This window comes from Cryptomeria japonica, chromosome 7 (assembly GCF_030272615.1).
Source record: "Cryptomeria japonica chromosome 7, Sugi_1.0, whole genome shotgun sequence".
In the NCBI taxonomy this organism is placed as follows: Eukaryota; Viridiplantae; Streptophyta; class Pinopsida; order Cupressales; family Cupressaceae; genus Cryptomeria; species Cryptomeria japonica.
Genome location: NC_081411.1, coordinates 525504867 through 525526666, shown reverse-complemented (window position 1 = coordinate 525526666; position 21800 = coordinate 525504867). Strand labels below are relative to the sequence as shown.

The 21800-nt window shown below is 40.1% G+C and overlaps 1 protein-coding gene across 2 annotated transcripts in view; it reads left to right on the top strand.

The window, feature by feature from the left end:
- Positions 1-21800, top strand: part of LOC131072407 (phosphatidylinositol N-acetylglucosaminyltransferase subunit P) — a 153200-nt gene that overhangs the window by 45254 nt on the left and 86146 nt on the right. For both annotated transcript variants that reach the window (XM_058008550.1, XM_058008549.1), the window contains one exon: positions 5088-5160. In XM_058008550.1, coding sequence (XP_057864533.1) covers positions 5088-5160 — 73 coding nt within the window. The remainder of the gene's footprint in view (positions 1-5087; positions 5161-21800) is intronic.

Below are 21800 nucleotides of genomic sequence, written 5' to 3'. Positions count from 1 at the left end.
GAGATACCATCAAGTACCAATTGACTCAGTTGATGTGTGGAAGACAACTTTCAAATCAAAAGAGGGATTGTTTGAATGGCTAGTGATGCCTTTCGGTCTAACAAATGCTCCAACGAGATTCGTGATAATGATGAATGATGTACTCAAATCGTTCACTGATTCCTTTGTGGTGGTATATCTGGATGACATACTCATTTTCAGCAAAGCTTGGGAGGAACATTTGCAACATGTGGAAAAAATTCTCTCAACTTTACAAGATCATGGGCTTTATGCAAACAAAGAAAAGTGCTCCTTTGGTATGCAGAGTATTAGATACTTAGGGTATGTTATTGATAGTGAGGGTGTCCATGTTGATCCTGAGAAGATACAAGTGATTAAGGATTGGCCATCTCCTAGAAATATCACAGAGTTACGAAGTTTCCTCGGGTTGGCAAACTTGTATCGCAGATTTGTGTTGGGGTTTTCCCATTTGTCTTGGCCTCTAAATCAGTCATTGCGGGGGGAAACACAAGCAAAGTTCAAATGGACAGGTGGTCAACAAGAGGCATTCGAGGAGTTAAAACAAAGGTTATGTTCTGCACTAGTTTTATCTCTTCCTGACCTACAACAGTCATTTGAAATACAAACTGATGCATCAGAATATGCCCTAGGAGCAGTCCTCATGCAACATGGTCACCCAGTTGCATATCATAGTCAGACTTTTTCTGATACAGTGCATCGGTCTGCCACTTACGACAAGGAACTGTATGCTATTGTTCAAGCCTGTAAGCAGTGGAAACATTATATTTTGGGTAAGGAGACTGTCATACACACAAAACACAAACCTCTTCAATTTTTGCAAACACAAGGGAAGTTGCAGAATGATCGGCATCAACAATGGTCAGCCTATCTTCAACAGTCTCATCTCAATATTCGCCACAAGAAGGGAAGCACTAACAAAGTAGCAGACTGTTTGAGCAGGCCTCTGATTGCAGCTATAAGTATGGTATTGGACTCATGTGGTCATCAAACTGAAGCCTGGGCTTGCTTGTATGAGAATGATGTTGAATTTGCAGATGTTTATAATCAATTGGTGAAGGGAAATCAAGTGAATGACTTCTATTTGCAGGATGGAATGCTTTGTCACCTTGGCCAAATCTGTGTGCCCAATGCAGAACGCAAAAAGTTGATATGGGAAGCTCACTATAGTAAGGTTGCTGGTCATTTTGGCATAGGTAAGACTACTGCTATACTCCAGAGGTATTTTTATTGGCCAAAGTTGAGAAATGATGTCATTTCATATATTCAAGCTTGTATCGCATGTGCTATTGCTAAGCCTGCCAATCGTAAACTTGGACTGTATTCACCTCTTCCTGTTCCTGAAAAACCTTGGCATTCAGTTTCTATGGACTTTATGTCTGGTCTTCCTGCCACCAAAAGAGGCCACGATTGTGTGTATGTTGTGGTAGATAGGTTCTAAAAAATGGTAGTAATAGTGGCTTGTAAAAAAACAATTTCAGTAGAGGACACTGCAAAGCTTTTCTTTGAACACATTTGGGTTCATTTTGGTCTTCCGAATACCATTATTTCAGATAGGGACAGCAAGTTTCTTAGTAAGTTCTGGTCTACATTATGGGAAAAGATGGACACAAAATTAACAAAGTCTACTGCTTTCCATCCTCAAACAAATGGCCAAACAGAGGTAGTGAATCGGATGATCATTCACATCCTACGCATGTATCACTCAAAACATACCCGCACATGGGATGAAAGTCTTCCATATGTTCAACATAGCTACAACAGGGCAATTCACAGTTCGACTGGTCTCAACCCATTTGAGGTTTGTCTTGGTTATCAACCACTTGCACCCATGGATGTTGCCATACCACTTATTCAACCCGATCTGGTTCCACGTATTGGTAAGGAGGAAGATAAGGCAGCCCAGTTCATTGATAGAATTCATCATTTGCAACAACAAGTTCATGAAATCTTGGAGCATACCAATAAGAAATATAAGGAGAGACATGATGAGCATCGTACTCATAATTTTCAAGTCGGGGACAAGGTGTGGTTGCATATCTAGAAGGAACGATTGCAGGGTGCCAATAGGAAGCTTCGTCCTCTGCGTTATGGGCCATACACAATCATCAAGTAAGTTGGTGATAATGCTTTTGAGCTTAATTTACCCCCATTTTTGGGTCTTCATCCAGTCTTCAATGTGGAACTCTTGAAGCCATATTTTCCTCCACTATTAGATGTTGCAGATGTGGCAGAAACAATTTCCACTACAGAATTGAATCCAGATGCAGCTTCTCCATTCCAATGTGATCAGATTGTGGACACCATGGTGAATACACTCAAACAACAGCATATCTATTTGTACAAAGTGGTTCGGCTCAACAAGGAAAGTGGTTTACCAGGGAGCAACTTCAATTTTGTTTTCCTCATCTCATTCAGAGTGTTGATGCAATGGGGCCCATTGCTTTTCAAGGGGGAAGTAATGATCAGAAGCAAATTTGAAATATTGAAAATAATATTTTCATTTTTTTTCTAGTTTTTCTATATGTTAGTAATTGGCGTTTTTGAAGGCCTTCGGGGCATTTTCAGCCCTTGAAACTTTGGCATGTCCCTTAGAACGTTGCCGTTCTTTTAGGACTTCGCCTTAAGCTCTTGGAGACCTTTCCAACGAGTTAAACGACTCGCGATTTTGTGTCCTGAGTAGAAAGTTATGTCTAGTTAAAGTTAGGATAAAATTTCATATAGTTTTTTGAAAATTTCTAAGTTTTGGATTTTATTATGTAAATAAACAAATATGACTGTTGGGTTTCGATTCTCAAGGGGTTTTGGTGACCCTTGGAATCTCATGAACTGATATATGTTGGATTTTTGAATTGAATAGATTACTTTTTGGCTTGCTTCAATTCTGTGTTTACCTTGTTCATGTAAACAAATCCACAATACCGCAGGTTCTCACTCAAGTGTTGTCATCCGAATCCATAATTCGGATCAATATCTCTTCTTCAGGATCTATACAAACCGATCAACACTAGATATCTCTCATTCACATTAAGGCGAATATCAGAAATATAGAGCAACGTATATTTTTTAGAATAGTTTAGTTCCAAACCATATCGTATTCATTTCAAGGATGTCAATGGAGACACACGGATGTATTACCAGCGATAATATTATTCAAGCAATTAATTATTAAAAGAAGATGATAAGTGACAGTGATTACACCCCCAATACAATTTGTCATTTGTTACAATATTGATATTGAGCATCACTGATGATAGCGGTAATTATATAGGCAGTGATTGTGATTAAAGGTCAATAAGTTTGTTATGAAGAAGCTCGCTTGGGGGAGTATGTCTCGTTGCTGTGGGAGAAGTGCGTTCTATTCCAAGGAAAAGATATAAGGACTGATTGATCAGGAAAGAGGTTAAGTCTAAGTACGCAACGTTTCATATGGAGAGGATATGATTAGAAATGAAGTGGCATGATGACCAATGATTTATGAAAGGAATAAAGAGATCCGATGACAATATAACTATGATTAATTAAGAACAATTACACATTGGGTGTTATGAAGAGATACGATCTCTAGGGAAAAGATACAAATTAAAGAAAAGACATGTCTCTCAAAGGTACAACTATTTGGTGAGGATAGATACATAAGGAGATGATAATCGATCATTGAAGGGGCAGAATAAGTCTGGAAGAATCCCAAATTGGATACAAAAAGGAAATGGGAGTTGGAGGACAACACATGGAAATAATACCACATGGGGAGTCTTTGATCTGACAGAGCTATCAGAATTAAGAAAAAGGACTTCAATAGAAGCTCAGAATTATTAATAGTAGATTAAGCTTGCCCAAGTGCTTTGAGGGTCCCACACAATGATTATTCATATTCCTATAATAAAAGCAAATAGTGTTTGCAGCAGTTAGGAAAGGTTTTGGGGATTTCACAATTATTGGTTGTGTTTTTAGCAGCAGCTCCACTAAAGGGAATGGGACCCACTTGAAAGACATTTGGAATATTGGTTGTTATTTTTATTTCAGCCCACTCAAGCCTTGCAGATTATTGATGGTGATTTGAGCCATCAGCACTGCCCAAGGGTCAACGAAGGTCTAAGAGAGGTCATCAATATGTTGAAAATTGAAGATTTTGTTTGGAAATTAGCTATTTATTTTTCAGATTCGGATTTATCTAGTAGAGCAGAAGTCTACAATATAAAAGTCTTCTATCTCAGAAGTGATTCTATGGTATATACTATATATACATTCCTCTTGGAATGTGTGTGCATTATCAATTATCCCACTTTAATTTATTTTTCAGATTCGGATTTATCTAGTAGAGCAGAAGTGATTCTATGGTATATACTATATATACATTCCTCTTGGATGACATTCTAGGTAGCTCATTTGGGTATACTTAAGAAAAGTCTTCTGATATCAGGATCAAGTCCCTATGTATTACTCTCTATTTAGGTGTAATGAATAAGGAGAAGTTTTTGCCCAAATGCTAATATTTGATATATACATGTAATGTGTGTGCATTATCAATTATCCCGCTTTAATTTATTAGAGGCCGCCTTTTTAACAACTTAAAGAAGCCATATAATGCACATGCAGTGTCTATAACCCTTATGTTTGAATCATAATTGTATTATATAACTATCGATTAAGGTTATAAGGTGTTAAGAACTATATTTTGGAAGACAATATTTTAAATAAAATATAGAAGCCAATTACTTTCAAGGATGGTCAAGATGTACTAGCAAGAAATATGGAGACACTCTTATGTAATTTTGAATGTTGCTTCAAGATGAATATCACTTTCAACATTTGTGATTAATTCGACCTCTCTCAGTAATCCATAACAGCGTAAGCAAGCAGCATTTACTATTTTGATACATGTTTATCCATCCGAATGAATTTAGTGTAAAATATTTCTTTATGATTTGTCAAGTCTCAAAATAGCTAAAAGTTGTTCTCTGCTGTTATCTCAATCACCATGCAAATTATATTTTTTACAAAAGTGCTATGTCACCATTAGAGCATCAATGTCTGTTATGTGACATTTCACATGCTTCTGGCAACAGGTTTATTTTTTTTATGGGCATATTTGCCCGAACCTTGGCTTCACTACTTGGGCATCACTTACTATCCCAGCAGGTAGGTTTCAGTTCATAATTTGTATTGCAGTTGTTTCTTTAGATCAGGTTTGAGCACACTGAATTTATTATAAATACATTTTAGATTGTCATAAAAGATTTTGTCATGTAGCTGGTCTTTTCCACCATAGTTCCTTTGGTAGGCAGATTTAGAATACACTAATTTTTACTTCATGTAGTTAATGGTCTCCTTGCATTCAGTTCAGTACATCTAATCTATGGTTGTCAAAAATATGTTTTATGCTTGATATCTTTTTCCAAGGCTGTTGGAAAAACCACACCACATTGGAAATCTGAAAATGCACACTGAAATCAAACCACACATTCAGAAGATCAACCACAACTAGGAGTGATGTCTCACACTCGAAGTTTGTCAAGAGCCGTAGGAGGTATTCACCCTTGAAGATTGCCTGGAGTCAATCCGACAACATAATAGTGTAAATTGTCTGAGATACCAAAATGAGAGCCCAAGTCACTTATTTATCTTTTTGCCAACCAAATTCAAATTCAAATGCACTCCAAATACGCCCAAACCAAATGCCATTCCATTTCATCCACAATTAGCATTGCATTTCATTTCATTTCCTTGCACAAGTTCGCCCAATTCACATTCACCCAAAATCGCCCTCTTTAATAAATATAAGTGTCATAAAATAAAGTGTAAAGTGGCCGCAAGGCAATATACTTAGAAAATCGCCCCATTTGCCTTGAGTTATAATTTAATTATTAACACCATGACAACCCCCTTGAAGTCATATGCAAATTCCGCCCAAACAGACTTTAGATAAAATTAAAATTTTCTCCCTTCCTAAGTCATCCATCCATAAAATAATCAAATGTTAATACCTCATGCCTAAGGTATTAATATATTAAAAATGCCTGCTCAAATATTGATTATTGGCAAATTGAGCCAGAGACTGAAGTGCTAGAAATCACCAAAACTGAACTGAGTTGGGGCTCTGAACTGAACTGCTAAAAATAATCATCTGAGTGAATACAGGATCTTGCCAAAATAATACTGCCAGAAATAGCCATTGAGCTATGTTGCAGAATCCTTGCCAAGAATAGCACCAAAAAATGCTGGAAGACCAACTGCTCAAACTGACTTGCCGGAAATAGCCATCTGAACAAGGCTGCTAACATTCTACTAAAAATATAATTGCTAAAAATAGTACTTACTAAAAATAGCATATTGCTAAAAATAGGAAGTGTTTTCAAAGTGATTTGAACCACATTCTGAGCAGCCGTCACACTTACTAAAAATAGTAAGTTTGGAAAAAGTCACTCGATGCAGATGCATGTCGAACCATCCTAAAGCTCTCTGAAAACCCAGGAGGAATCTAAAATCCAAACTGTCAAACTCCCACATATACCCCTTCAAAACACCAAAGAATCCTCCTAGAAAATAGGAAACTCTAATTTTTGCCCCTGACTAGCCTATGGGCCTCCGAACTAGGCTAACGGCCAACATAACTAATCACTGCGGAGAAGCGGACATTACACCATTTAATCCATGCTTTTTGCTGTCTTGTAACGTAGCTCCTTAGATATCCTTTTATCCATTTGTTGAGAATCTCTGTTTGCCCATCCTTTTGTAGATGGTGGCTAGTGCTAGGGGTAAGTTTTGTTCTTGCTTACCGGAAAAGTTCTTGCTAGAACAAACTAATAAAATGGCTGTCCCTGTCACTGACTATGTTCTTGGACCACCCATGGAGTCTAAAAATCTCTTTAAAAAACACTTCTGCTATTTGAACTGCTTTCATTAGGAGATATTTGTAATATTCCCACTAATTTTTTTTTGTTTTTCCAGAGCAATATCACAATCACACCAATCACCAGTTAGGGTTAGAATAATGAAATCTAAACAACTGGAAGGAACCCTACACTTTCTGATCACCGAGAGCCCAGATTGAGAAGGTGAGAGCATACAGTAGTAGGCGATCGTTAGAGATAAACTGCTGAATTGCTGAAATACAATCACTCTACCGCAATATTTCAGCGAGAGGACTGAATTACATAGTGTTGTGACCATTTCACACATCGCCCCATTAAAATGGGGACCCCCTCTTTTTTGGTCTTGTTTGCCTGCTTCTCTCTCTGTTTTTTTTAGGATTTTGAGTAAATGAATGAGTCGTCTGGATTAGGGTTAAGCCTTAGGGTTTCCTTCGATATTTTCAAGCCGAAGTCCAGTCCAATTTTGACAGATTATTATGCATCTTCCTGAGTTTGCAATTTTGAAATAAGGTAAGTCTGCCGGGAGTCAGGTATCTTTCAGGGTAGATCCAGTTAGGATTTTGAGGGCACATTCAAGTTAGGACTAAAGTGTTAGCATTTCAGTGATGGGATTGTGCAAGTTTGTCCGGGTCAATTTTGGTCAAATTTTTAAAAGTTTGCTAACTGGCCCCTGGCCTGGGAAATGACCTAATTATCCCTTGTCAAGTGGTTTGAAGACCTAATTTTTTGATATTTTGGCCTACAGAGGTAAAATCGCCCCTGTCCCTCTCCCAAGGACCAGGGCGAATTTGATATTTTATGCATTTTTGATATTGACTTGTTCAAATTGTTTGATGCAGGACCTCCCGGAGGACAAATTGGACATAAATTGATGATCTTGAAGGCTTCTGAGACTTAAAGTGACATGATTTTTGAGATTAAAGCAAAATCGCTTCTGTCCCTCACTGAAGGACCGGAGCTTGTTTTTCGAATTCACACTGTCCTTGCAGGACCAAGACAATTTTTTGATTGGAAGAGATCAAGGAAGGCATGATTTGTCCGTTGAATATAATTTGAGTAATTGGCAGGCGAAGACATATGCTAAAACAACAAAATCGCTCCTGTCCCTCACTGAAGGACCGGAGCTCGAATGCCAAGATTGCCTCGTCCTTGCAATATTTGAACGATTTTGCGATTTGAGGAGGTCAGGAGAAGAATGTTTTGTTCATTGAATATAACTTAAGTCGCCCACGAAGTTGAAAACCAACCCAAGTTGCCAAAGGCGCTCCTGTCCTTGACCAAGGGACCACAGCGAATGGCCAAGGCGCTCCTGTCCCTCTCCCAGGGACCAAAGCGATTTTCCATCAAAGACAAATTTCTGGCCAAGGGAAAGCAAGTTTTTCGATTGGAAGAGATCAAGGAAGGCCTAATCGTCCCATTGAAGATAATTTTGGAAGATGGCAAAATGAAAACAAGCCTATAACGGCCAAGGCGCTCCTGTCCCTCTCCCAGGGACCAGAGCGATTTCCTCATGAGGCGAAACTCCCACAAAGTTAAAACAAATTTCATGATGAAGATGGGTGAAGGAAACCATGTTGAATCCATTGAATATAATTTCGGAAGTTGATGAAACGCAACTAAGCCTGTACATGCAACATTGCTCCTGTCCCTCATCCAGGGACCAGGGCGAAAAACACATCATCAAGACTCCCCTTTCAAGTATGGTCAAATCCAAGCCAAGGCAAGATGGCGATAATGTTTGGAAGATTTTAACGAAGAACAAAGTTACAAAGATCACCAAATTCGATCAAAAATGGTTAAGGCGCTCCTGTCCCTCACCCAGGGACCAGAGCGAAATCTACACATTCGCCTTGTTACTTAACATTTTGGGGTATTACTTGCATTTACGGAACTCAAGGTGGATCAAAGGACAACATTATACGCCTCGAAGGCAATTAGGTGACAAAATAATTAAGGAATTGTGCAAGAAAACAAGAATCGCTCCTGTCCTTCAGTCAAGGACCAGGGCGATATTCATTAAAATGATCATCTCCCTCCTAAACCACGCCAAGGCAAAGATGCGAAAGGTCAAAGGAGCCTTTCGAAGGACGATGAACGAGGAGTTGGCATCAAAAGTTGACAATTTCAAGCAAAGTACAAAGTTCGCTCCTGTCCCTCTCCAAGGGACCAGGGCGATATTCTTTGGAGAGGCTCTTTTCGCCTTAAAGGGCAAGTTAAACATGCATAGAATGAAAGATGATGACCACCGCCTACCCATCAAATCAACTTGGCGATTGAAAGAACGAAGATCAAAGGCAAAAGGACAAGTTCGCTCCCGTCCCTCACCAAGGGACCAGGGCGAAAGTTGCATTAGCCAACCGTCCTCTCCAAATTTGGACAAATAAAAAACCAAGATGCAAGGGCGAAACGATGTTTAAGAGTTTTCACGAAAGAATGAAGTAGCCAAGGCCATCAAATTGATAAAAATAGCAAAGGCGCTCCTGTCCCTCTCCAAGGGACTAGAGCGAAATCCTCAAATATGCCCAATTTTGAAGTGCCACTCTCGTTTCCAACGTTCAAGATGGAGTAAACAACGACATTTTTTGCCTTGAAGATTTTTGGAAGTCGATGTGATCATGAATGGATGCAAAAATGTAAAGTTCGCTCCTGTCCTTCACTGGAGGACGAGGGCGAAAATCATTAGAGAGGCTCATTATTGGCTTGGAGAACAAATTCAATATGCATGAAGTGAACAAGGAAGATCATCGATTGCCAAGCAACGTAAAACGGCGGTTGGAAAGGACCAAAACCAAGGCTAAGTATGGGATCGCTCCTGTCCCTCTCCAAGGGACCAGAGCGAAAAGTTCTATAAGGTACGTCCCTCCCAGTGTTCACATGAGGCAAATCCAAGGACCCAAGCTTAAACGCCATTTCGAAGGCCCAGGATAAGACTTTAAACGTGAAAGGTGAAGAACGCAAGGCTAAAAGCATGAGGCGCTCCTGTCCCTCTCCCAGGGACCAGAGCGATATTTTTGATGTCCCTTATATCTCCCATGCTAGGCGCCAACACCTTTTCAAATCGCATTAAATGCTAAAATCGATGAAACTTTGAATTATTTTAATTAAAATGGGCATTTAATAATAGCGCAGGGCATTTAATATTGAATTTAGCCTTTTAAAAATCGAAGTTTTAATATCAAAGGCGTTCAATTAATTAACTATTAATAAATTTAATGAAAGGGGAGCGCTTGGGTCTTATTTTAAATATTTTAACAAAGTCGGCCTCCTTTTCATTTAAATTTTGTTTATTTTTGCCTATAATTTCAAGTTGGCCTATGGGGGAGGGTAATGGTGAGCGCCTATATAAGAAAGGTATGTTGCAAGGTTAGTTCATCATTCATTCATTTGCTCAAGTGCGATTTTGGAGAAGTCAAAGAGGGTGCGATTTTGAAGCCAAGGAAGTGCGAATTTCAAATCCAAGGGAGTGCGAGTTTGATCTAAGTAGAAGGTGCGATTTTCAAGCCAAGAAGAAGGGCGAGCTTCGTTAGAGGTGGAGTGACTTGTTCCCCAAGACGTTGAAGACTCCCAAGGTGGTGAGGTTGATCAAGGAGGCACCCTTGCTAGAAGATTTTGATCTTCATTTTGCCTAAGCAAGTTTCTTAAAAGTTTTTGCATCCTTTTATAGCTAGTTCTCAAGTGAAGGTATGGCCAGATCTCCCCCAATTTTGAATTCCAAATTTTGAAATTTTGAAATTCCCAATTGCAACCTTATGTTTAGGAAATGATAATTCAATAATTTATCATGAAGTTTCCTAAAATCAAAGCTTAAACTTAATCTATATTTCTACATTGCAAAATCTATTTCTCATTATGAAATGTTGTGTAGGTGTCACGATGGCGACCCCAAAGCCAGGAGCATCCACCAGTCGCCCAGCCCTTATGAAGGAAGATCAAAAGATTGAGGAGGTGGAGACTAAGATCGTGTCGAAGTGGAGCAACATCGGAGATACCAACTTGGGAAACTTCAGTGTGAAGAAGTTTCGAGAGGTCCCTTACATTGGCAAGCCATCACCTGTCGCACGGAGAATAATTGAAAGTGGCATTATCAAGGCAGCCGGCTTCCCTCCAGCAATCCAGTGCCATGAGCTGATGATCGAGTGTGCACGCCATTATGACCCACAGTCGAGATCGATCGTGTCCAAGGAAGGACACACTTTGGCTTATCTTTCAGATGAGGCTATCAGTGAAGCTCTCCATTTGCCAGAACATAAGGATATGATTTACAAAAGTTTGGAAGGAGCTAGATCCATGTACGAAGATGATCCAGACACTTGCTTGAACATCATCAATAAGAATTGGTTACTTAAGAGTCGTCCTCGCCGGAGCAAGATTCCCAACACGCCGCATAGGATCGACTTCCAGGAGGAATACAGAGATTTGATAACCTTACTCAATCGAGTTACAGGGGCTCCTCAAGCTTTCTATTTTGAGAAGTGGATGTTCTTCTTCATCCAAGTGATAGTTCAGGGAAAAGGAACAATTCATTGGGCTAGAATGATTAGCCATTGCTTGGACGTACAGTTGAGAAGACTGAAGGCTACTAAATCCTTCCACATGAGCTCATACATCATGTATGCCTTGATCAGGAGTTTTGAGTATGCAGGACTACTTCACAGAGGAGCAATTGGAAGAGGACCTGGAGAAGTCAGAGTTTGTGATTCCTATATTCATTTACATCATCCACCTGGGAGCAATTACAAGTTAGTCAATGATACCTTCACGATGAACATCACCAGGACACTGCAAGGCGGGATTCACAACCGGCTATCTAAAGATGCGCAAGAGCTTGTAAAGAGGTATGGTGCTTGGTTCATCCAATTTCAGGAATTTACATACATTTGAGTTCATGGATGTCCTTCACCTCCCTACATGTTGCCGAGATATCCGACAGACAGAATAGTATTACTTGAGGTAACTAGGCAGTTGGCAGCTTATGCGAAGGTAGTCAGACACAGACATGGAAATGGGATTCCTGTACCGATCATACTAGGGAATTCAGTTGAGGTATGTCCTAATATTCCTGCCTTAGATGATGCGGAGAGGGAGTTAGCCTTATATTCATTTTCATTCTTTTCATTGAGGGAGAATTTTGATCCTTATGGGCATATAGAAGAAACAATTGGTAGAAGATACGAGCATGAATATCAGGTAGAAGACTTTTGGATGAATCTCTCAGATGATTTCAAGGTCATCTTTTGCAAAGATGAGAATGTTATTACAGATGAGCAAAGAGATCAAATGTTTGCCGCTATGCTCCTGATTGAGAAAACCAAGGAACTCGAACCTGAGTGGGACGCAGCTCTTCTCAAGGCCTTTGATCAGATTATTCACTTGGAGGAACGGATGAGGAATCTTCCAGAGATTCCTATTGCTGAGATCGAGGGAATCGTGTCCAGATTCATTGCATATGCCAAAAAGGAGCATTGGAAAGGAAATAAGGTTCTAGAAGAGAGGTTGTTATAGATGACATGGCACCTTAATTGTCATTGGTCTATGTTTCCTAGATTTTCGTGCCAAATTTAATATTTGGCTATGCATTTAATATTTTGTAATAAAAAGGGAACTTTTGTAATGAAACCCTAATTAGGGTTTTGGTGTCAGAATCTTAGCCCTTGATCTTCTTTTGATCTTGGCCGTTCATTGTAAATGAGGATGCTATTTATACCCTCATTCATTTTCATTTTGTAAGAGATCAGATATTAGAAATTAGAGAGAGATTAGAGATTTGCAATTAGAGTTTAGAAGCAAGTTATTTTGTAGCAAGATTGGGCATTGAAGAAGGAATTTCAAACAATTGTTGTTCATGATGGCTTTGAGATCAATAACATATTGAAGTTATGGTGTTTTATTGCAATTCTTGTGGCTATCTTCATGGTTGTTTATTTTCTTGAATCATTCTCAGTCAAAGTAGTGTTTAATTTTGAAGGACTAAGTGTTGGGCTTGATCTTTGGTGAGGTTCACGTTCCAAACCACTAGCCTCTTACTGATTGTAAGAATGCCTTGCGTGGTCAACTGGAGAGACTTGAATTACTTCAACCTTCGATCGTCAGAGCTTTGGATAGGTGCCTTCGTGGTGGTGTCCATGATCCTTGATGAATCGAAAGATCATTTGTTACCTTAGAAGATCGCATCAATTTCAGTTGAGTTGTTATGTTATGGCAATATTGAAGTTGGTAGAGTCTTGCCAAATCTAGCCCACATTGAGTCATTCATAGGATTAGAGTAGAATTCGTCCCTTGCAAGCTCTTCCCTTTTGACCTTTTTGAAAACTTATTAGTTTAGAGAAATCTTGTTCCTACAAACTCGGATAACGTAAGGCCTCTTGATGAAACAGCAATCACAACGACCACTGGTGCTTATCCACACGTAGAGACCCTACATAAAAGAACATTGGAGTCACCCTGATTGATCCTTTTTTGCGACATCTTCAGCAATCAGAGACTTTATTCAAGAGAGGATAAGATGCCCTTGGGTATTTTATTCTGTGTATGATCGTGTACAAAATACACGTCAACACATAGCTACTCAACTCGACCGCTTATGCAGCGGGAGGATCCTCACAACCAATATCACTCAATCGTTTATGCAGCGGGAGGACTGATTTACAAAATATCAGATATAGGCGGCAAGCCAGCCTCTTCCACTTTTTAGCGGGATATGAAGATTACAATCAAGAACGGTTAGTAGTACTACTACTTAACCTTACAATAGAGAGGAAAAAGAGAGTGGAAGTTTATTGATGAACACAAGAGCTAATGATCATCAAACTAATTCAACACCAAAACAAGAAGCTGGAAATGCATAACCAACAACCTAGAAACTCACTAAATTGCTCATATCTCACTCAAATCTCCTTCAATTCACTCCAAATCATTTTCAATTCAACACTAGACAAGCAAAAACTAAGAACAAACCAAAATAGAGCTACCAAACACTCCAAAACACCCTGCATACATCCCAATGCACTCACCAAAACCCACACCTAGCTAGGATATTTCGATTTGCAATATAAAATCTAAAACTCAGAATATGGTGCTGCAAACTTACAAGATATATCGCCAACAACAAAAAGAAGGTTTGAGCCAGTACCCAGAATGATTAGTCGCTCAGACAAGGAGGTATGATCGAAAACTTGCTTCAGCCATAGGCAAACCAACAACTCCATAAATTACACCACACTTCGAAAATACTGAAATATCCACTGAAAATGTCACAGAATACACCACACAACTAGGTACTATATCTCAAGTACGAAACTGGTAACGCTAGGGAGCCGCACTCCGAAGCTTCAAAGTTCATACGCCAATCCGACAGCATGACGATACAAATTTTCAATATGGCAAAATGAGAGCCCAAGGCTCATATTTATAACTTCATGCTCCCCAAATTCAAATGCAAATGGCGCCCAAACTCAACTCAAACTCCTTTCATTTCATTTCAAGTCTCCACCCAACATGGTGCCCACTTCCCTTCTTCCTAGGCAAAGTTCAAACTTTACCTTTGGTGACGTTTTTTGCAACATAAAAAATATATAACATCAAATGTTTTATCCTTCCAAATTGCCACCACATATTACGCCATTGACTTAGGAAAATAACACATTGATATCAGATAATTATTTTCCCCTAAGTCATCCTCAAAACATTTAATCAGTAAATACAAATATTTAAATATTAACCTTAGAACAAGGAAATAATATTTAATAAAATCACTTATGACTCCCATACCGATCGTCAACAAAACCAGGATGAAGCGGAGTAAAGAAGACCATAGAACTATTGCAGGATCAGGACCCTGTCCACTACCAAAAATAGAAATGCTTTGTACTGCCACTTACTAAAAATAGTAAGTCATGAATTACTCCTCCGAAAAACATGATCTTCGCACCTAGTGACAGAGCATGGAAAGCTCAGTAAGACAACATCATCCAAGATTCCAAACAGCCAACCCCTAACTTACTAAAATAGTAAGTTCTCGCTTCACCAACATTTGAAATCCTAATTCTCCATTCCACATTGCCTACGGGTCTCTGGAATAGGCCAATGGACCACTGAAAGCACATCATTGAGAAGGGGACATTACAGTCCGCCCTCCCCAAAATTGCTTGTCTTGAAGCAACTGTTAGGCGGGATGCAGTAAAATCTCCTCATTTTCCCACGTAGCATCCTCTGCTGGCAAATTTTTCCACTTGATCATGTATTGCTTGATCACCTTTCTCCTCAAAGAACGCTCCTTGAAATCAAGGATAGCTTCAGGAATCAAAACTAGCTCTCCCTCCTCATCAAGCGGAGGTAACTCTGCGGAAGCAACAACATTATGTCCAAGAGCCTTCTTAAAGCGAGACACATGAAATACATTATGAATCCTGCTGCTCGCCGGTAGTTCCAACTCATATGCCACTCCTCCAATCCTCTTGTTGACTCTTAAAGGCCCATAGAATCGTGGTTTCAATTTCTCAACTCCACTCTTCTTGAAAGTAGACTGTTTGTAGGGTTGGAGCCTCAAAATAAACCATGTCGCCCACCTCAAAGGTGCGCTCAATTCGCTGCTAATCAGCATACAACTTCTGCTGATTCTATGCATGCTGGAGATTGTCTCTCAGAATCCTCAAATTATCTTGACTCTGTTGCATCATATCCTTCGCCTGAGGGGTTCTGCTATCACCAAATACCAAGTCAGCGAAGCTAGGAGCTTCATAACCATGTAGTGCCATGAATGGTGACATCCGGATGGACATGTGATAGGAGGAGTTGTAGCAATACTCTCCTAGGTGAACCATCTCACCCATGTATTTTGCTGCTTCGAGATATAGTTTCTAAGATATCCTTCCAACCACTTATTTACTATCTCGGTCTGGCCATCAGTTTGTGGGTGATAACTTGTGCTTGGAGTGAGCACAGTACCACATAATTTGAAATTTTCCTACCAAAAAGCACTTAGGAACTTGCTGTCCCTATCACTCACAATGTTCTTCTGTAATCCATGTAACTTGAACACCTCCTGAAAGAACACTTTAGCAACCTGAGCTGCTGTAAAATAACTGGTGATGGCGAAAAAGTGAGCAAACTTAGTTAGTCCATCCACCACCACATAAATACTATCCTTCCCTTGAGCCCGTGGCAACCCAGTGGTGAAGTCCATGGATATACTTTTTCATTTTTGATTGGGAATGGGCAAAGGTTGTAACAAACCAGCTGGCAGAATGTGCTCATTTTTGTTTCTCTGGCATGTATGACACTCCTTGATGTACCTCAAGACATCATTTTTAAGTCCCTTCCAAGAAAACCTCTCTCGGATATGCTTGTATGTCTTGAAGTAACCTTGGTGACCAGCAAGGGGAATGTCATGGAAAGTCTTCAAAATCTTCTCCTTCAACTTAGATTCAACCACAATGAAGATCTTTCCTTTGTATAGAATCAACCCCTCAACCAATTTGTACTTTTCTATAATGCTGGTTGCAAACTGATTTTTGGCATAATCAGCAAGCAACAACTCCCTCCAATCAATAGTAAGCTCACACAGTGAGCTCAAATGGGGCCTTCTGGACAAGGCATCGGCCACAATGTTATTCTTCCCTTTGACATACTCGATATCAAAGTTGTAAGCCTGTAGCTTACTCACCCACTTCTGCTACCTTTCATTCAAGTCTTTTTGATGCATGAAGTGTTCAAGACTATTATGATCAGTCTTAACAACGAACTTACTCCCAACAAGGTACTGCCTGAACTTTGCAAGGGCATGCATTATGGCAAGCATCTCCTTGTCATATATCGAATATAGCTTTTCAGGCCCTCTCAACTTCCTACTCTCGAAGACTATAGGATGCTTATCTTGCATGGGGACTGCACCAACAACTTCTCCAGATGTATCACACTGCAGTTCAAAAGGTTTGGTGAAATTGGGTAGAGCCAAAACAGAGCAGGAACACATGATCCCCTTAAACTGATCAAATACTGTCTGTGCCCTTTCTGACCATTCAAAAGCTCCTTTCCTTGTAAGATCTGTGAGGGGGGCAGCCAACTGAGAGTAGCCCTTCACAAACCTCCGATAAAAGCCACAAAGACCGAAGAATCCCTTTAAGTGTGTTATGTTCTGATGAGGAGGCCAATCAATGATAGCTCTAATCTTTCAAGGTCTACCTTCACACCACCTGCACTGATAATGTGAACAAGGTAGAACAATTCTTCCATTCCAAATTCACATTTGGACTCCTTTGCAAACATGGACTTGGATTCCAGTATGCTCAACACTTCATCCAAGTGTTGTAAGTGCTCCTTCCAAGATTTGCTGAATATGAGTATGTCATCAAAGAATATGAGCACGAACTTCCTCGATTGTTTTGGAAGATTTTGTTTATGCATGACTGGAATGTGGCAGGGGCATTAGTCAAGCCAAAGGGCATGACTAGAAACTCAAAATGCCCAAAGTGGCATTTGAAAGCAGTCTTCTCCACATTTGAAGCTCTCATCCTAATCTGATCATACCTTGACCTGAGATCAATCTTAGAGAAGAACACTGCACCATGTAGCTCATCAATAAGCTCATCAAGTCTCGGAATAGGATACTGATTCTTTATAGTTTTCTGATTCAGGGCTCGGTAATCCACGCACGTGCATGGTCCCAAACTTCTTTTTCACCAAGACAACAGCCAAAGCAAATGGACTTTTGCTTGGCCGTATGTATCCCATGTCAAGCAACTCTTGGATTGATTTCTCAATCTCATCCTTCTGCTTCTTGGGATACCGATAAGGAGTAGTCATAACCGGCTTAGCTCCTTCTTCAAGCTCAATGATGTGTTCTGCACCTCTTTCAAGAGGTCTACCAGGAGGTGGATTCTCAAACACCTTACTCCTCTTGGTTAACAAGGCCTGAATGTCTTCAGGATAGCTCCGATTCTCTTCTAGTGGTTTGGAGGGCATAACCATGACCTTCTGTCTGTGATCAATGCTTGAATGTCTGTAGAATAGCTGCCCTTGTCTACCAATGGATTTGACAACATTATCAAACACTCTGCTACCCACTCCACTTGGTTATGGCAGATCAACCTCTCCATCCCCTTCAATGAAACAACTCTAAGACCACCATTTGACATTCCTCTCAATACCAACTTCTTCCCATCAGACAGGAATTTCAGCTCCATGGTTTGGAAATTTAATGTGATCTCACCAAGAGATCTCAACCACTGAATCCCGAGGACCGCATCATTAGTCCCACCAATGCTAACCACAAAAAAGTCATCTCTAATTTCATGATTTCACAACTTCAAAGACATGTTGGAAATCATCCAGTTGCAAGATATAGTGGAGCCATTCGCTACCATGACTTTGAAGCCTTCTACTTCCTCTGCCACTAGCCCCCTCTTTGCAACAATTCTCTCGTCAATGAAATTATGAGTCGCTCCTGTGTCAATGAGAGCAATGACACGGTGTTCTCCTATCACACCCCCACCTCTAACGACTCATTCTTTTGAATGCTCGAGAGTTGAGCAACCACTCCTCTGTCTTCTGACTTAGTTTCAGGCCCTTCAGGAGCCTCTACATACTTGCTGTCCTCAATTTCAGTCTGTTGTTCTGACATTTCAGAATCTGATCCATCCGTAGAATAGCACTCCATTTGATGCAGATTGCCCTTCCCATGACACTTATGCCCTGGGGCCCAAGGTTCTCTGCAAGAATAGCAAAGATTCTTCCTCCAAAGCTCTTGACGGAGCTCATCATCCATTCGCGAAGAAAACTTCTTAGTCTGATTTGTAAACTTCTTCTTATCCTTTCGGAAAGGGAAAGACTTGGACTGAAATTTGTTCTTTGGGGCAGCCAACTCCATGCTTCGAGCCTTCTTGATTGCATCAACCAAGGTAGGCGGGTCAAAGGCTTTTACCCAACCTTTCAATGGTTCTTCTAGCCCTTCAGTAAATAGGACCACCAACCTCTTCTCTGAGATGCTGCTAACCATAATTGAAAGACTCTAAAACTCAGTTATGAAAGTGTCCAAAGAACCTTGCTGTTTGAGTTGAGCAAGTTCTCTAAATTTCACCTCCGGGTCCTTGGTATCAAACCTTTCAATGAGCTTGTTGGTGAAATCAGTGTATGTGTTGATCAAGTTATGACCAAGGGTGACCAACCCATGGTACCACCATTCGTGGGCCACTCCATCTAAGTGCAAAGTAGCGAACTTGATGGCGTCTTCTTCAGGCATAGGCCTTAAGGACAAGTAATTGTCCAACTTCTGCACCCATGCTCTAGCTGTGTTCTTAGTGCTCCCATCAAAATGTGCTAGAGTTACCCTTCCAAGAGCTTGTTGATAATCTCTCGAGGTAGAAAATCTGTTGTCATTCCTCATTCCTCGCTTCATTTTCTGATTCATGAACTGATCCAGGTTGAGGATATCTCGAATCTCTCTATGGAGAGAAGCATACTCCATATAGATGTTCCTTATTTCATCAGCTGTAGGTATCTCAATTTCAGCTTGCTGTGCATCTCTTGGCAGGAAGATAGGTTGCAGAGGTCTTGGGGCTGAACCTCCACTATTGCTCCCATTGTTACTCCCATTTCCATTTCGTACAGGAGCATTAGAAGTACTGGCTTTCGGTCCATTGTTGGGTTGATTAGGGGTCCCAACAACATTCTGGTTAAGTTTGGCCAGCAATTGAGACATCATATCCATCATGGCATTGAATTATCTCTTAGCCTTCTTATCAGGTGCCTCATTATGTTCTGTAGCCTTATCTGCCATTGAATCCACTGAATCTACAGAATCCACTTTTTTCCCTTTGTTTCTCAATACCTCTGAAAAGGTATCTTCTTCCGGCACTACATGAATCTCAAACTGCTGTCTCTTCTGTTCTTTGTTGTAGTAACGGACGTCTCGGTCACTCATGGAGAACTCTGACCCCTCTGAAACTCACTGGCTGGCAGGAAAACCAGCTTTGATACCACTGCAATATTCCCAGTAATTTTTTTTTTTTTTTTAGAGCAATATCACAATCACACCAATCACCTGTTAGGGTTAGAATAATGAAATCCAAACAACTGGAAGGAACCCTACACTTTCTGATCACCGAGAGCCCAGACTGGGAGGGTGAGAGCATATGGTAGCAGGGGATCGTTAGAGATAAACTGCTGAACTGCTGAAATACAATAACGGGCGGCAAGCCAACCCCTTCCGCTTATCCAACGGGAAAGCAAAGAACTTGGCGGTAAACCAGCCAAGAGAACAACACTTCAAACACAAATCACTCTACTGCAATATTTCAGCAGGAGGACTGAATTACAAAACTACTCAACTCGACCGCTTATGTGGCGGGAGGATCATTACAACCAATATCACTCAACTGCTTATGCAGCGGGAGGATCATTACAACCAATATCACTCAACTGTTTATGCAGCGGGAGGACTGAGTTACAAAATTTCAGATAGAGGCGGCAAGCCAGTTTCTTCCACTTTTCAGCGAGATATGAAGATTACTATCCAGAACGGTTAGTAGTACTACTACTTAACCTTACAATAGAGAGGAAAGAGAGAGTGGAAGTATATTGATGAACACAAGAGCTAATGATCATCAAACTAATTCAACACCAAAACAGCAGGCTGGAAATGCATAACCAACAACCCATAAACTCACTAAATTGCTCATATCTCACTCAAATCTCCTTCAATTCACTCCAAATTACTCCCAAACCAACACTAGACAAGCAAAAACGAAGAACAAATCAAAATAGAGCTACCAAACACTCCAAAACACCCTGCATGCATCCCAATGCACTCAACAAAACTCACGCCTAGCTAGGATATTTCGATTTGCAATATAAAATCTAAAACTCAGAATATGGTGCTACAAACTTACAAGATATATCACCAACAGAAAAAAGAAGGTTTGAGCCAGTACCCAGAATGATCAGTCGCTCAGACAGGGAGGTATGATCGAAAACTTGCTTCAGCCATAGGGAAACCAACAACTCTAGAAATCACACCACTTTTCGAAAATACTGAAATATGCACTGAAAATGTCATAGAATACACCGCACAACTAGGTACTATATCTCAAGTACGAAACTGGTAACACTAGGGAGCCGCACTCCGAAGCTTCAAAGTTCATTTGCCAATCCAACATCATAACGATGCAAATTTTCAAGATGGCAAAATGAGAGCCCAAGGCTCATATTTATAACTTCATGCTCCCCAAATTCAAATGCAAAAGGGGCCCAAACTCAACTCAAACTCCTTTCATTTCATTTCAAGTGTCCACCCAACATGGTGCCCACTTCCCTTCTTCCTAGGCAAAGTTCAAACTTTACCTTTGGTAACGTTTTTTGCAACATAAAAAATTTAAAACATCAGATGTTTTATCCTTCCAAATTGCCACCACATATTACACCATTGACTTAGGAAAATAACACATTGATATCAGATAAATATTTTCCCCTAAGTCATCCTCAAAACATTTAATCAGTAAATACAAATATTTAAATATTAACCTTAGAACAAGGAAATAATATTTAATAAAATCACTTATGACTCCCATACTGATCGTCAACAAAACCAGGATGAAGCGGAGTAAAGAAGACCATAGAACTGCTGCAGGATCAGGACCTTGTCCACTACGAAAAATAGAAATGCTCTATACTACCACTTACTAAAAATAGTAAGTCATGAATTACTCTTCCGAAAAGCATGATCTTCGCACCCAGTGACAGAGCATGGAAAGCTCAGTAAGACAGCATCATCCAAACAGCCAACCACTAACTTACTAAAAATAGTAAGTTCTCGCTTCACCAACATTTGAAACCGTAATTCTCCATTCCACAGCCTACGGGTCTCTGGAATAGGCCAATGGACCACTGAAAGCACATCATTGAGAAGGGGACATT